Source organism: Symphalangus syndactylus, chromosome 13 (assembly GCF_028878055.3).
Source record: "Symphalangus syndactylus isolate Jambi chromosome 13, NHGRI_mSymSyn1-v2.1_pri, whole genome shotgun sequence".
Lineage (NCBI taxonomy): Eukaryota > Metazoa > Chordata > Mammalia > Primates > Hylobatidae > Symphalangus > Symphalangus syndactylus.
Genome location: NC_072435.2, coordinates 36,426,214 through 36,442,698, shown reverse-complemented (window position 1 = coordinate 36,442,698; position 16,485 = coordinate 36,426,214). Strand labels below are relative to the sequence as shown.

At 53.0% G+C, this 16,485-nt stretch overlaps 1 protein-coding gene across 2 annotated transcripts; it reads right to left on the bottom strand.

Moving 5' to 3' along the window:
* Window position 1: 1 nt before the first annotated feature.
* On the bottom strand, window positions 2-15,748 carry ICAM1 (intercellular adhesion molecule 1). Of its 2 annotated transcripts, none has more exons than XM_055238212.2 (7): window positions 14,627-15,748; window positions 10,823-11,086; window positions 2,842-3,144; window positions 2,310-2,597; window positions 1,973-2,227; window positions 1,602-1,847; window positions 2-1,515 (listed from the first exon to the last, which is right to left on the bottom strand). In XM_055238212.2, the coding sequence occupies exons 1-7, from the start codon at window positions 14,691-14,693 to the stop codon at window positions 1,343-1,345; spliced, it is 1,596 nt and encodes a 531-aa protein (XP_055094187.1). In that variant the 5' UTR covers window positions 14,694-15,748; the 3' UTR covers window positions 2-1,342. The 2 variants fall into 2 exon arrangements, with proteins under 2 accessions (XP_055094187.1, XP_063472103.1); XM_063616033.1 differs by having other exon boundaries at window positions 1,621-1,847; window positions 14,627-14,803.
* Window positions 15,749-16,485: the final 737 nt, after the last annotated feature.

Genomic DNA, 16,485 nt, shown 5'->3' with positions numbered 1-16,485 from the left:
AGGCAGTTGAGAAAGCTTTATTAACACAAAGGAAGTCTGGGCAATGTTGCGAGACCCCGTCTCTTAAAAAAAAAAAAAATCAAATTTGCCAGGTGTGGTGGTGTGAGCCTATAGTCCCTGCTACTCAGGAGGCTGAGATGGGAGGATCACTTGAGCCCAGGAGGTTAAGGCTGCAGTGAACTATGATTGCACCACTGCACTCCAGCCTGGGTGACAGAGTGAGACCTTGTCTACACACACACACACACACACACACACACACACACACACACACACACGGATGAGGCTTCCAAAGCTGGGAGGGAGTCCTCCAATACCTTGGCCCCCTTCCCACTGCTTGCAGGACCCTGATCACTGCAGGAAACTGGAGCTGCATAGTGCAAGCTCCCAGTGAAATGCAAACAGGACAAGAGGACAAGGCATAGGTTGGGCATATTCCCTGGGCACTCATGTCCAGACATGACCGCTGAGTGTCATTGTGAACACTGGCAGAAATGTGGGTGGGGAGGTGGCTAACAAAGGTGTTAGTTTTGGGGGGAAGGGAGGAATAAGGCCTCACTGGGTAATCTCTGAACCTGTAACCATTACTAGTCCATATAGTGCTTTTGTGCCGATAGAAAAATCACTCCTTCTGGGGAAAGGCAGGTTGGCCAATGAGAAGTCCCAGCCCCATTTGATCTTTTTGCCAGGCACTCTCCTGCAGTGTACAACCTGTACAACTGTACCTGGTGACCTTGAATGTGATTAGGACTGGGAGCTCCGTGAGGCCAGAGACCTATGTTCATTTAGCCTACATAAAAGACACTCAATAAATAGCTGGTAAAATAACAAATGAATAAATACGTATCATCAAGGGTTGGGGTCAGTAGACAGCAGTGCCCAAGCTGGCATCCATCAGGGAGTGTGGGCCTTTGTGTTTTGATGCTACACATGTCTGCGGAGGGCCACTTCTTCTGTAAGTCTGTGGGGCCTCAGCATACCCAATAGGCAGCGAGTTTCAGTATTTCCCAGCTGTATGTCCTCATGGTGGGGCTATGTCTCCCCCACCACTTCCCCTTTCGTCAGGCTAGATTTTAACATCCATCAGTCATGTCTTGAGTCTTGCTCCTTCCTCTTAGCTTAGTCATGTGACTACAGATCAGATGCGTGGCCTAGTGTTTTAGGTGTGCAGGTACCATGGCCCCAAATGCTGTCTGTATCTGACTGAGGACAATGCCCTGTCCTCCGGCATCCCAGGGCCGGTGGGTGTAGCTGCATGGCATATGTCTTCCACTCTGTTCCGTGTGGCACCACTGCCACCAATACGGGAAGGCCGAGGAAAAGGCCCTGTCCCGGGATAGGTTCAGGGAGGCGTGGCTTGTGTGTTCGGTTTCATGGGGGTCCCTTTTTGAGCCTGTTGTAGTCTGTATTTCCTGATCTTCCGCTGGCGGTTATAGAGGTACGTCGTGAGGCCTGCAGTGCCCAGTATGGCTGCGGCTGCTACCACAATGATGATGACAATCCCATACCGGGGGGCTGTGGGGAGGATACAATGGGTAGTGAGGATTGCATTGGGTCCATGGCCCCTGCCCCAACCCAGCTCTGCCCGCCGGCTCACTCACAGAGCACATTCACGGTCACCTCGCGGGTGACCTCCCCTCGAGTGCTCCTAGCCCGACAGAGGTAGGTGCCCTCAAGATCCCGAGTGACAGTCACTGATTCCCCGATGGGCAGTGGGAAAGTGCCATCCTTTAGACACTTGAGCTCGGGCAAGGGGTTCCCCCAAGCCTGGCACACTGGAGACTGCTGGGAATTTTCTGGCCATGTCCAGTTTCCCGGACAATCTCTCTCGTCCAGTCGGGGGCCATCTGGAAAAACACAACAAGATGACATGAAGGTGGGTGGGGGCAGGACTTGGAGGGCAAGACCTTATGGCACTTCAGGGAGATTGGGCCTTCGGGGATAGGGGTCATTGATCAGCAGCCCCACTCACACAGGACACGAAGCTCCTGGGTCTGGTTCTTGTGTACAAGCTGGCCGGCCACCTCCAGGGTTGCAGAGCAGGAGAAGCTGCGCCCGTTGTCCTCTGGGGTGGCCTTCAGCAGGAACTGGGCCGTCGGGCCCAGTGGCTGGGCTGGAACCCCATTCAGCGTCACCTTGGCTCTAGGGTGGGCCTCACACTTCACTATCACCTCGGTCCCTTCTGAGACCTCTGGCTCCGTCAGAGTCACGTTGGGTGCCGGAAAGCCTGGGATAGGCACATAGTGAGCCCCGCCCCAGGTTCAGGTCACACCCCTGAGAAGCCCCGCTCCGCCCCTGCCACTTCTTACTGTAGATGGTCACGGTCTGCCGTGTCTCCTGGCTCTGGTTCCCCAGTATTACCGCACACAACAGCTGCTGGGTGCCCTCCTCCCCTGCGGTCACACTGACTGAGGCCTCGGCCGAGAGGGACTCGACGCCATAGGTGACTGTGGGGTCCAACCTCTGGTCCCCCAGTGCCAGGTGGACCTGGGCCTCCGAGACTGGGAATAGCCCGTCCAGGGAACAGACCACGGTCCCCTGCGTGTCCACCTCTAGGACCCGGGGGCTGACAAGTTGTGGTGGAGTCGCTGGCAGGACTAGGGAGAGAGGAAAGGTGTGAGCAGACGGATGGACATCCCGAAGCCGTTCTCTGGGGCATTTCATTCCCCCTCCTGCGAGATCCTCTTCCAGGGCTACTCAGCAGCCTAGGCCACATACGCCTAGAACACATGCACCCCTTAGCCGGGGCCACACCCATCTCAAAAAATCCTATGGCCACAGGCACCGCATTGCAGGATACCCCACGCCCACCTTCTCCCTGCTGGCTTCTTCAATCCTCACCAAAGGTTTGGAGCTGGTGGGGGGCTGAGGTGTTCTCAAACAGCTTGGCTTGGGGCCGCAGGTCCAGTTCAGTGCGGCACGAGAAATTGGCTCCGTGGTCATCTCTGCTCACCAGCACCGTGGCCGTGACCTCGGTGGCCTCCCCCACCGCTGGCTGCCGGCTCAGCTCCTCCTCCCCACGGAGCAGCACCACAGTGAGGTTGGCCCGGGGTGCCCCACCCTCCACCTGGCAGCGTAGGGTAAGGTTCTTGCCCACTGGCTGCCAAGAGGGGAGGGGTGCCAGTTCCACCCGTTCTGGAGTCCCTGCAGGAAAACAGAGGTGGGGGTGTCTGGTGAACTGGACCTTGCTGCCTGCCTAACAGACGAACTGCACCTGCCTGGGAGCCCTACCTCTTCAGTATCTCCCCCAAACACGCCCAGACACCTAAGCAGATAGGAATGTCAAGATCTTCAGTGAAAACTGGTAAGAGGGCCCCGAGTGTTTGTGAAGGGGATCAAAAAATTCCTTATTCATGACAGCAGCATCTTAGAGTGAAAAGTGGAAAAGAACTTCAAAGTCTATTGCTAGGCGTCTGGTCAAATAAATTCAGCAGCTCAGTGCACTAGACTGGGCAACCAGTGGCTCGATCTCGGCTCACTGCAACCTCTGCCTCTGGGATTCAGGGGATTCTCCTGCCTCAGCCTCCTGAGTAGCTTAGATTACAGGCACCCACCACCACACCCAGTTAATTTTTGTATTTTTATTTTTAATTAATTAATTTTGTATTTTTATTTTTAATTAATTAATTAATTTTTTAGACTGAGTCTCCTTCTGTAGCCCAGGCTGGAGGGCGATGGCGCAATCTTGGCTCACTGCAACCTCTGCCTCCTGGGTTCAAGCAATTCTCCTGCCTCAGCCCCTTGAGTAGCTGGGATTACAGGCACACGCCACCACACCCAGCTAATTTTTGTACTTTTAGTAGAAACGGGGTTTCAGCATGTTGCCCAGGCTGGTCTCGAATTCCTGACCTCAAGTGATCTGCCCACCCCAGCCTCCCAAAGTGCTGGGATTACAGGTGAAAGCAAATGCGCCTGGCCTAGACATTCTTTAAAAACAAAAAACAAAAAACAAAAAACCTGTTGGCCAGGTGTGATGGCTCAGGCTGTAATCCTAGCATTTTGTGAGGCCAAGGCAAGAGGGTCACTTGAGGCCAGGAGTTCAAGACAAGCCTGGGCAACATAGGGAGACCCCCATCTCTAAGAAAAATTTAAAAAAGGTTGGCAGGGCGCAGTGGCTCACATCTTTAATCCCAGCACTTTGGGAGGCCAAGGAGGGTGGATCACGAGGTCAGGAGTTCGAGATAAGCCTGACCAACAGAGTGAAACCCCATCTCTATTAAAAATACAAAAATTAGTCCAGCATGGTGGTGCACGCCTGTAGTCTCAGCTACTCCAGAGGATGAGGCAGGAGAATCTCTTGAACCTGGGAGGTGGAGGTTGCAGTGAGCTGAGATCGTGCCACTGCAATCCAGCCTAGGTGACAGAGCGAGACTCCATCTCAAAATGAATGAATGAATGAATGAATGAATGGTTAACTGGGTGTGGTGGTACACACCTGTAGTCCCTGCTACTTGGGAGGCTGAGGCAGGAGGATCACTTGAGCCCAGGAGTTTAAGGCTATAATGAGCTGTGATCATGCCACTGTACTTTAGCCTGGGAAAGAAAGACCCCGTTTCTATTTAAAAAAAAAAAAAAAAAAAAAAAAAAAAGTCATTAATGACAGAGTCTAATAACAACAAAAAGGCTGCGCACGGTGGCTCACGCCTGTAATCCCAACACTTTGGGAGGCCGAGGCAGGTGGATCACCTGAGGTCAGGAGTTCGAGACCAGCTTGGCCAACATGGTGAAACCCCGTCTCTACTAAAAATACAAAAGTTAGCCAGGTGTGGTGTTGTGTGCCTGTAGTCCCAGCTACTTGAGAGGCTGAGGTGAAAGGATTACTTCAGCCCAGAAGGCAGAGATTGCAGTGAACTGAGATCGCGCCACTGTACTCTCGACTGGGTGACAGAGTGAGAGTCTCTCTCAGAAAAAAACAAACAAACAAAAAAAAAAAACAACCAACCAAACAAAAAACACCAAAAAAACAAAAAAACCAAGCTGGGCTTCTTGGTGGCTCACACCTGTAGTCCCAGCTACTCAGGAGGCTAAAGGTGGGAGGAGGATTTCTTGAGCCTGGGAGTTTGAGGCTGCAGTCATAGCTATGATTGTACCACTGCACTCCAGCCTGGGTGACAAAGTGAGACCCTGTCTCTAAAAATAAAACAGAAAGCTGTTAAGCTGTTAAAAATATATATATATGGCCGGGCGCGGTGGCTCACGCTTGTAATCCCAGCACTTTGGGAGGCCGAGGCGGGCGGATCACGAGGTCAGGAGATCGAGACCACGGTGAAACCCCGTCTCTACTAAAAATACAAAAAATTAGCCGGGCGTGGTGGCGGGCGCCTGTAGTCCCAGCTACTCGGAGAGGCTGAGGCAGGAGAATGGCGTGAACCCGGGAGGCGGAGCTTGCAGTGAGCCGAGATCGCGCCACTGCACTCCAGCCTGGGCGACAGAGCGAGACTCTGTCTCAAAAAAAAAAAAAAAAAAATATATATGTATATATATATACATATATATATATATAGTCAAGAAAACTCTGACCTCCAGCTCTTCTCTCTTACCACCTCCTACAGACTCTTGCAGAACTTGAGGTACCCTCAAACCTCAGCCCCTAGAGGAAACCCAGCTCAGCTGCCTGGTGCAGCGGGGAGGAAGTCTGTCCTGCTCTCACCTCTTCTTGACCCTGACCTGCAGTCCTTTACCAAATCCTGGTCACTGAAGTATTCAAATACTTGTCTGTCCCTCCCTTCTTGGACACGGTCACTGCCCACAACATGGGCCGCGTGGACAAGGACCATAGCCAACTGCTCGTTGGCTTCTGGTAAATCCAGCCTTCAGCTATCTAATCCCTGGCCTGCTCACAAACCCTTCATGATTCCCTATCACCCCAAGAAGGAAAATCCCAGCTCCTCCACCTGGCATTCAAGGCACCGCCAACCTCACCCCTCCTCCCATCAATCAATTTTTTTTTTTTTTAGGGGCAGGGTCTCTCTGTCAGCTGGGCTGGAATGCAGTGGTGCAATCATAGCTGACTCATAGCTGACTGTGACCTCAAATTCCTGGGCTTGACCATGCTCAGTGGCCCACACCTGTAATCCCAGCACTTTGGGAAGCCGAGGCGGGAGGATCTCTTGAGGTCAGGCATTCAAGACCAGCCTGGCTAACATGGTAAAACCCTATCTCTACTAAAAATACAAAAAAATTAACTGGGCATGATGGTGGGTACCTGTAATCCCAGCAACTCGGGAGGCTGAGGCAGGAGAATTGGTTGAACCCAGGAGGCGGAGGCTGCAGTGAGCCAAGATGGCACCATTGCACTCCAGCCTGGGCCACAGAGCGAGACTCCATCTCAAAAAAACAAACAAAAACAAAAAAATTCCTGGGCTCAAGTGATCCTCCCACTTGAGCCTCAAGAGTAGTTGAGAGTACAAGCATATGCCACTGTACCCTGCTAACTGTTTAATTTTTTCTTAGAGACAGGGTCTCGCTATGTTGCCCAGGCTGGTCTCGAACTCCTGGGCTCAAACAATCCTCTTGCTTTGGCCTCCCAAAGCGCTGGGATTACAGGTGTGAGCCACTGCACCTGGCCTACACCAACCTACCTCCTCCTCCTCCTGCCTCCATCAAGATTTCTCCCTGCTCCGAACTTTTGCCCAGGCTGTTCCCCCTGCCCAGAATGCCTGTCTTTACGAACTCCTACACATCCTTCAAAGCCCAGCTAGTGGTCACCTCCTCTAGGAACTACACCTCTAACCTTCTTGGAGAAGACTGAGTCATCCAGGGAGGCTTCTTTATGTTTACACCAGGGGTGGGGCAAGACCAAGCTAGAGTCTCTCTTAGGTAACACCCTCTCACACACCTTTTACTCCTTTGCTACCTGTGCCAGCCATCTGTTCCATTTTACAGAGGTAAAAACTAAGGCAAAGTGGGGCACCCACAGTCATAGAGGGAGAAATGTGGCAGAGTCAGGTCTCAAACCTGGAGTTCTACGCTCTCAGCTATCAGGCACAGCTGGGCGCGGTGGCTCAAGCCTGTAATCCCAGCACTTTGGGAGGCTGAGGTGGGTGAATCACCAGAGGTCTGGAGTTCGAGACCAGCCTGGCCAACTTGGCAAAACCCTGTCTCTACTAAAAATACAAAAATTAGCCAGGCGTGGTGGCGGGTGCCTGTAATCCCAGCTACTGGAGAGGATGAGGCAGGAGAAGTGCTTGAACCTGGGAGATGGAGGTTGCAGTGATCCAGCCTGGGCGACAGAGCAAGACTGTGTCTCAAAAAAACAAAACAAACAAAAAAAAAACGACCTATCAGGCAGAGATGCAGAAAAGACCTTCAAAGAGGTTTCCCTGGGGTTTTCAGAAGCTGCTGGGAATGTTCGGGAACTTCCCTCATCCGGGAAGGTCAGCATCTGCTCACCCACCCTCCAAATCAGAAGCAAGGCTGATCATTTACCCAGAGGCTTCCTTGCCCTGACACAATGATAGGAGAACATCCTTTGTCCCTCACCATGTCATTTTCCCCATCAGAGGAGGTCTCACCTGATTGCAAAGTAAATGTAGAAGCCATGTCCCCCAAGCTATTAAAAGCCTTGCTGGGACTGGAACCCAAGGCTAATCCCAAAGCTACTTGGCTAGTTTTTATTTTTTAGAGACAGGGTCTCTTTCTGTCACCCAGGCTGGAGTGCAGTGGTATCATCACGGCTCACTGCAGCCTGGACCTCCCGGGCTCAGGCGATCCTCCCACCTCAGCCTCCTGAGTAGCTGGGACTACTAGTATGCCACCACGCTTGGTTAGGTTTTTATTTTTTGTAGATATGGGGTCTTGCTATGTTGCCCAGGCTGGTGTCCAACTCCTGGCCTCCAAGCGATCCTCCTACTTCGGCCTCCTAAATTGCTGGGATTATAGGCATGAGCCACTGTGCCTAGCCTGCCTAGTGCTCTTCTGTTTTTTCTTCTTTGATTTTGTTTTGTTTTCATTTGAATTCCTTATTTTGGCCTTGATAACTCATTCCCACCATTCAAAGTCCCCAAAGTAGGAAGGATGCAAAGAGAAATTCTCGGCTGGGGGCGGTGGCTCACGCCTGTAATCTCAGCACTTTGGGAGGCCGAGGCGGGCAGATCACAAGGTCAGGAGATCAAGACCAGCCTGGCCAACATGATGAAATCCCGTCTCTACTAAAAATACAAAAATTAGCCGGGTGTGGTGCTGGGCGCCTGTAATTCCAGCTACTTGGGAGGCTGAGGCAGGAGAATCGCTTGAACCGGGGAGGGAGAGGTTGCAGTGAGCTGAGATCACACTATTGCACTCCAGGCTGGAGACACAGCAAAACTCCATCTCAAAAAGACAGCAACAAAAAAAGAATTCTCAGCCAGGCAAAGTAGGTCACGTTGTAATCCCAGCACTTTGGGAGGCCGAGGCGGGCAGATCACCTGAGGTTGGAGTTCGAGACCAGCCTGACTAACATGGAGAAACCCTGTTTCTACTAAAAATCCAAAATTTGCCAGGCGTAGTGGCCCATGCCTGTAATCCCAGCTACTCGGGAGGCTGAGGCAGGAGAATCACTTAAACTCAGGAGGTGGAGGTTGCGGTGAGCCGAGATCGTGCCATTGCACTCCAGCCTGGGCAACAACAGTGAAACTCTGTCTCAAAAAAAGAAAAAAAAAAAAAAAAAGAATTCTCCACACCCAAGCCCTCTCCCACAGCCTCCCAGCCTCTCTTCTCATAGCCAACTAATATTGCCATTTCTCCCACTTCCTTTTAGGGCTATTTTATACATAAATACAGCCTCCCCGAAACTGCCCTTCCCTAATGTGAGGGTGGCATACCACTCATATTCAACATACCTTCTTTCATTTCTTTTCTTTTTTTTTTTTTTTTTGAGATGGAATTTTGCTCTTGTTGCCCAGGCTGGAGTGCAGTGGTGCAATCTCGGCTCACCGCAACCTCTGCCTCCCAGGTTCAAGAGATTCTCCTGCCTCAGCCTCCCGAGTAGCTGGGATTACAGGTATGCACCGCTATGCCTGGCTAGTTTTTTTTGTATTTTTAATAGAGACGGGGTTTCTCCATGTTGGTCAGGCTGATCTCGAACTCCTGACCTCAGGTGATCCGCCCATCTCAGCCTCCCAAAGTGCTGGGATTACAGGTGTGAGCCACCACACCAAGCCCATGACATTTTGAGAACTGATGCCCAATTTCCCACCACAGGGTTGGGCTTATTTACGCTCCCAATAGCACTGTCCTAGGATCGCCTATGTTCTGATAGCCTTGGCAGCACTGCTGTTATCAATTCTTTTGTTTGTTGCCAATATGTGAAAAATGCCATCCCAGGGCTAGTTTTAACTCGTTTTTTTTTTTTTTTTTTTTTTTTTTTAGAGACGGAGTCTCGCTCTGTCGCCCAGGCTGGAGTGCAGTGGTGCAATCTCGGCTCACTGCAAGCTCCGCCTCCCGGGTTCACGCCATTCTCCTGCCTCAGCCTGTCTGAGTAGCTGGGACTACAGGCGCCCGCCACCACGCCCGGCTAATTTTTTTGTATTTTTAGTAGAGACAGGGTTTCACTGTGGTCTCGATCTTCTGACCTCGTGATCCGCCCGCCTCGGCCTCCCAAAGTGCTGGGATTACAAGCGTGAGCCACCGCGCCCGGCTTTTTTTTTTTTTTTAATAAAAATGGGGTTTGCTATGTTGCCTAGGATGGATTCGAACTCCTAGGATTTGAACCCCTTAGTTAAAGCAATCCTCCCATCACAGTCTCAGGAGCAGCTGGGATTACAGGTGCACATCATGATGCCCAGCTAAATTATTTACTTTTTCTTTTTTTTTTCTGGTAGAAACAGGGTCTTGGATGGGCACGGTGGCTCACGCCTGTAATCTCAGCACTTTGGGAGGCCGAGGCAGGCGGATCACCAGGTCAGGAGATTGAGAAGATCCTGGCTAACATGGTGAAACCCTGTCTCTACTAAAAATACAAAAAAATTAGCCGGGCATGGTGGCAGGCACCTGTAGTCCCAGCTACTCCGGAGGCTGAGGCAGGAGAATGGCGTGAACCCGGGAGGGGGAGCTTGCAGTGGTCCAAGATCACACCACTGCACTCCAGCCTGGGCGACAGAGTGAGACTCCGTCTCAAAAAAAAAAAAAAGAAACAGGTTCTCACTCTGTTGCCCAGGTTGGTCTCAAACTCCCGGGCTCAAACCATCCTTCTGCCTCAGCCTCTGGAGTAGTTGGGATTATAGGTGCAAGCCACCACACTTGGCTTAATTTGCATCTTTTATTAAAGTGTCCGAAGCAGGACCTTGTCATATGTTCAAAGAGTGAGGCGTAGACAGATGGCATTCTCTAATGCTCGAATGTGCCGAATTCCTGTTGATACCTTTTTTTTTTTCTTGAGATGGAATCTTGCTCTGTTATCCAGACTGCAGCGCACTGGCGCAATCACGGCTTACTGCAATCTCTGCCTCTCAGGTTTAAGCAATTCTCCTGCCTCAGCCTCCCGAGTAGCTGGGATTACAGGCGCATGCCACCATGCCCGGCTGATTTTTGTATTTTTAGTAGAGACAGGGTTTCACCATGTTGGCGAAACTTAAACTCCTGATCTCAGGTGATCCGACAGCCTCAGCCTCCCAAAGTTCTGGGATTACAGGCGTGAGCCACCATGCCCAGCCTGTAGATACTTTAATTGTACCCAAAGAAATTCACAAAGGGACTTTCCAAGGATGTCCCCACCTGCCCTTCAAGGAGCCCCTCCTTGACCTTATCAGCAAGTGGCAAAGTTTCCCCCAGGCCACTGCAGGCGCCCCTGTACGTCTCTCCCACCCGGTCTGCCTAGTCCAGCCCTTCAGGCTCAGTTACTCACAGTACACGGTGAGGAAGGTTTTAGCTGTTGACTGCCGATCAGCACAGTTTGAATAGCACATTGGTTGGCTATCTTCTTGCACATTGCTCAGTTCATACGTCTTCCAGTTGTTCCCACCCGGGAGCAACTCCTTTTTAGGCAACGGAGTCTCTATGCCCAACAAGGTGTGCTGGTCACAGGAGGTGCTGCATGTCACTCGCACGGAGCCTCCCCGGGACAGGATGACTTTTGTGGGGGACACAGATGTCTCAGCATTGCCAAGTACTAGAAGAAACGAGGGAAGAGGCGACAGGCATTACAAATCAGGTTCATCATGGGAATGTGCGCCCAGCCTGTGCTGGGTGCTGGAGGCACAGCCTTAACAAGACAATACTTTGCCTTCGATGTGGAAGTTAAAGAGAAAATTCATGAGCAGGCAGGGCGCGGTGGCTCATGCCTGTAATCCCAGCACTTTGGGAGGCCAAGGCGGGCAGATCACTTGAGGTCAGGAATTTGAGATTAGCCCGGCCAACATGACAAAACCCCGTCTCCACTAAAAATACAAAAATTAGCCAGGCATGGTGGGACGTGCCTGTAGTCCTAGCTATTTGGGAGGCTGAGGCACAAGAATCACTTGAACCTGGGAGGTGGAGGTTACAGTGAGCCAAGATTGTGCCATTGTACTCCAGCCTGAGCAACAGAACGAGACTCTGTCTCCAAAAAAAAAAAAAAAAAAAAAAAAATTATGAGCAAACAAGATAATTAATAACTGATGTTAACATGAGCTTTGACAAAAACAACACAGGGTGATAGAATAGACAGTGCCTTGGTGTCAGGGTAATGATTCAGCAGAGATCTAAATGACGAGAAAGGGCTGGGTGTCCGGAGAAAAGGGAAATAAGTTCCAGGCAAGTACAGAAGTCCTGGGGCAGGGTGGCTGGAGCTGAGTGAGCAAGGATGAAGAGGGGGAGATTAATTCAGGAAGATCCCGTGAGCACTGAAGGCCATGCTAAAGATGTGTTCTTTTATTTATTTTTTTGAGACGGAGTCTCGCTTTGTCACTCAGACTGGAGTGCAGTGGCGCGATCTCAGCTCACTGCAACCTCCGCCTCCCGGGTTCACGCCATTCTCCTGCCTCACCCTCCAGAGTATCTGGGACTACAGGCAAGCACCACCACGCCCGGCTAATTTTTGTATTTTTAATAGAGACGGGGTTTCGCCACGTTGGCCAGCCTGCTCTCAAACTCCTGGCCTCAAGTGATCCGCCTGCCTCAGCCTCCCAAAGTGCTGGGATTACAGGCGTGAGCCACTACGCCCAGCCACATGTGTTCTTTATACTGAGGGCAGCAGGGAGCCATGGAAGGATTTTAGCCATCACTGTTTTTTTTTTTTTAACAGGTCTCCCTCTGTCACCCAGGCTGGAATACAGTGGTACAATCATAGCTCACTGTAACCTTGAACTCCTGGGCTCAAGTGATCCTCCCATCTTAGCCTCCCAAGTAGCTGGGACTACAGGACACCACCATACCCGGCTAATATTTGAAAAACATTTTTTTTTTTTTTTTGAGACGGAATTTAGCTCTTGTTGCCCAGGCTAGAGTGCAATGGCACGATCTCAGCTCACCGCAACCTCCGCCCCCCAGGTTCAAGCGATTCTCCTGCCTCAGCCTCCCAAGTAGCTGGGATTACAGGCATGTGCCACCACACCCGGGTAATTTTGTATTTTTAGTAGAGACGGGGTTTCTCCATGTTGGTCAGGCTGGTCTCAAACTCCTGACCTCAGGTAATCCGCCCGCCTCAGCCTCCCAAAGTGCTGGGATTATAGGTGTGAGCCACTGCGCCTGGCCCTGAAAAACATTTTTCTAGAGATGGGGTCTCACTATGTTGCTAAGGCTGGTCTCAAACTCCTGGCCTCAAGTGATCCTCCCACCTAAGCCTCCCAAAATGCCAGGATTACAGGTGTGAGCCACTGTGTCCAACCAGATTTTAATGTGAAGTTGGTGCCCTCCTCCCTCCCAAGAAGTCAGGTGGAGAGAGTCAGCCCTCCAGGAATCAGACTGGCTCCTCACTCCCTAAGACACGTAGTTTCCCCCTCTTTGGGCCTCAATTTCCCCATCTGTAAGGTGGGTGAGTATAGCCACCCCATCCCTTGCTAATATAAGTAACTCAGCACAGGATGGGTAGCAACTGGCTACCTTGCAAGTAAGTGCAGGTAAGAAAGAAGGGGCTTACGGGGTGGGCACTGTGGCTCACGCATGTAATCCCAGCACTTTGGGAGACTGGGGTGGGCAGATCACGAGTTCAGGAGATCAAGACCATCCTGGCTAACACAGTGATTAGCCGGGAGTGATGGCACATGCCTGTAGTCCCAGCTACTCAAGGAGGCTGAGGCAGGAGAATCGCTTGAACCTGGGAGGCAGAGGTTGCAGTGAGCCGAGATCACGCCACTGCACTCCAGCCTGGGCGACAGAGTGAGACTCCGTCTCAAAAAAAAAAAAAGAAAGAAGGGGCTTATTTGGATTAAGTCCCTCAGATTCTGCTGCCTCCGAAGGTGGGAAAAAATGTCTGAGCCCAGCACTGCCCACTTCAAAGATTGCTGTCTCAGATTTGTTCTGTCTTGGATGGGGGTGTGAGGACACTGGCTCCATACATTTTCCAAGGGAGATTCTGGGACCATTCCCATTTCATAGAGGGAAATGGTTGCTCAGCTAGAAAGCAGTGCAGTCTGGGTCTGAGTCCGGATCAGAATGCTTTGTTTTTTGAGACAGAATCTCGCTATGTCTCCCAGGCTGGAGTGCAGTGGCACAATCTTTGTTCACTGCAACCTCCGCCTCGTGGGCTTAAGGGATTTTCCTGCCTCAGCCTCCCGAGTAGCTGGGATCATGGGCGCCCGCCACCACGCCTGCTAATTTTTGTATTTTTAGTACAGATGGGCTTCTGCCATGTTGGCCAGGCTGGTCTCAAACTCCTGACCTTAAGTGATTCACCCGCCTGGGCCTCCTAAAGTGTTGGGATTACAGGCATGAACCACCCTGCTGGCCTGGATCTGAGGCTTTGTTGAGCTGTTAACCAAGCTGTCCATCTCCCACTCTCCTGGTTGCCCAAACTTACACCACCATGAAAGACCCTCTGACCCCTTCCCTCTTCCCTAGCTGGGCTGGATCTGGGGGAGGGTGTGCTGGGGCGTCCCACTTCTCAGCTTTGGGCCACGGATAAGTCAGCTCTGGAATTCCCCTGAGTAGAAGCAGCCCTGGACTTCCCCAGGGGCAGAGAGGATGAGGAACAGAATATACATCTTGAGGGGGGTGGGTGTCCCTTAAGCCTTGTTGGGTTGGCGCAGAGCCAAGTTCCCAAACCATCATGATCCAGTCCTGGGGCCAGGTGCTGTGCTGGGCCAAGATACCCTGCCAGGTGGCAGCTATAACGTTTCCCGTTTTACAGCTGAGAAACTCAAGTTTAAGAGACCCAATCTAGCCAAGCAAGGCGATGGCTCACACCTCTCATCCCAGCTACTCGGGAGGCTGAGGCAGGAGGTAAGGCTAGACCCCAGGAGTTCCAGACCGGCCTGGGCAACAAAACGAGGCCCGCCCCTCCCCTCCATCTCCAACCCCCTACCCTTTTTTAAAGCTGCAATCTATAGCCCGAGGCCACACGTGGAGGTGATGCAGGGTCTGGATTCGAACCTACTGGCTGTTGCCTTTCAATCGCTGCCTCTAGCCCCGCCTTCCCATAAACAGCTACCTAAGCATGCATGACCTGACCTGGGAGCCGGTCCTCCCGGGGCTTAGGGGAGCTGGCCCGACGGCAATCCCTACCCCGACTCACCTGGGAATAGAGCCCCGAGCAGGACCAGGAGTGCGAGCAGTGCGGGCCGGGGGCCGCTGGGAGCCATAGCGAGGCTGAGGTTGCAGCTCTGAGTAGCAGAGGAGCTCAGCGTCGACTGGGACGCGGTGGGGCGCGTGGTCCTTTATAGCCCTAGCCACCTGGGGGCCAAGGGGCGGCGCTGCTTTCCCGGAAACCTCGCGCCTTCCCCTCCGGAACAAATGCTGCACTATTTCCGGACTGAGAGGGTGCCAGGGCCGAGCAGGGTCACCCTCCCTCGCTGGCCGCTCCAGCTCCGGAATTTCCAAGCTAAAGCAATCGGGCGGCGGTGGCGGGGCGATGACCCCGGGGGCTGCTCCCGGCCCCCACGCCTCCCGTTCCCGGCCAGGCTAAGCTTGAATCACGGTCTACACCACGCTAAGCGGTTTATTAAGTACTATTAAATACTGCCAACTTCCCCGGAGAGTGGGGACTGTTATTGTGTCTATTTCACAAAGCGCTAAACTGAGACTCCAGGCTGCGAAGGGATCCGAACTCAAGTCCTCCCTCTCCAGCTAACGCAGGCCTCTTTAATCGAGTGGATGAGCCCCTTGCCTGGGTGGGGCCCCAGGAATCCTCCCCGGGCTACCTCCACTGAGAGGTGCCCCTCCCTGTAGGTCACGTCCACACCTAGCTGACACGAGCGTTTCTCGAGAAGCTGCCGGGACAGAGCCAGGCACCTCCCGGCGACCGCTAACCGTGGGAGTGACGATGCGCGGTCTCACCACTTCCGGGGAAATCATCGTCCTCTCTCTACACCCGAGGGCACTCACACCCCCGCGGCCTCCTCGCTTCCCCTTTCGGCCTTGGCCGCGGGGGCGTCTTTACAGCTCCCAGAAAAAGGAAGGAAGCTGCGTGATCCCTACGCGCCGAGCCCCTCCGCTGGCGTCCCAGGCTCCGCGGGGAAACTGAGACAGCTAGCTTGGATCTTGACGAGGGAGGGGAGGGGGGCGCTCGAAACCCCTGCCTGTCGCTGGGAAACTGAGACAGCAGCCCCCAGGCGCCAAGGCGAGGCAGGGAGAAGGGGCGCTCGAACCCCTGCCCTTCGCGCGAGGCTCCGGCAACTCGAACCCAGGCGCGTGCACTAAATATGAGCGGGTGTTTGCTTGGCCACTGCCTGTGCGTGTGACCCCAAGACTCGACATCCACCACGTCGAGGCTGGGTACTCTTAAGTCTCCGAGCGCCGAGCCGCGCCGCCTAAGGCTTTCCTGTTGTGGGGGACGCGCGGCGTCGCCATGGAGATCTCAGAGGGGCCAGGGAGGTCGCGCAGCAGAAAGGGAAGCGAAAGGTCCCGGGACGCGCAGGCCCTTCCTATCGCGGAAGGGGGCTGCGAATCACTGGCCATCCAGAGACGCATATTTCCCCCGCCTCGGTCATTCCCAAGGAATTTCCACGGGGATATTTTTTTCTTGGGGGGCTGAGGGGTACTGAATTTCCGCCCCGGAACGGCCTGGGCAAAATCACAGGGTGGGAGGGGGGACGCCCCTGGTCCTCAGACGGCCTGGGAAAATCCTGTGCCACGGGTTCTTCCTCGGGCGGGTTCCACCGAGCTCGCGCCCCGGCCCGAGGTGCGCGGGCGGCGAGCTCCCCCGCGCGGCCCAAGTCCCACTTGCAGCCACAAAAGCGCCGTTCTTTTCTCAACATGTGGCGCAGTGTTTACTAAGCGCCTACTGTGTGCTTGGCATCCTTCCAGATACTGGGGACACAGGAATGAACAGAGTCAGACAAAAATCCAGCTGGGCTCGGTGGTTCCCGCCTGTAATCCCAGCATTTTGGGAGGCCGAGGTGGGAGGATCACTTGAGCCCAGGAGTTCAAGACTAG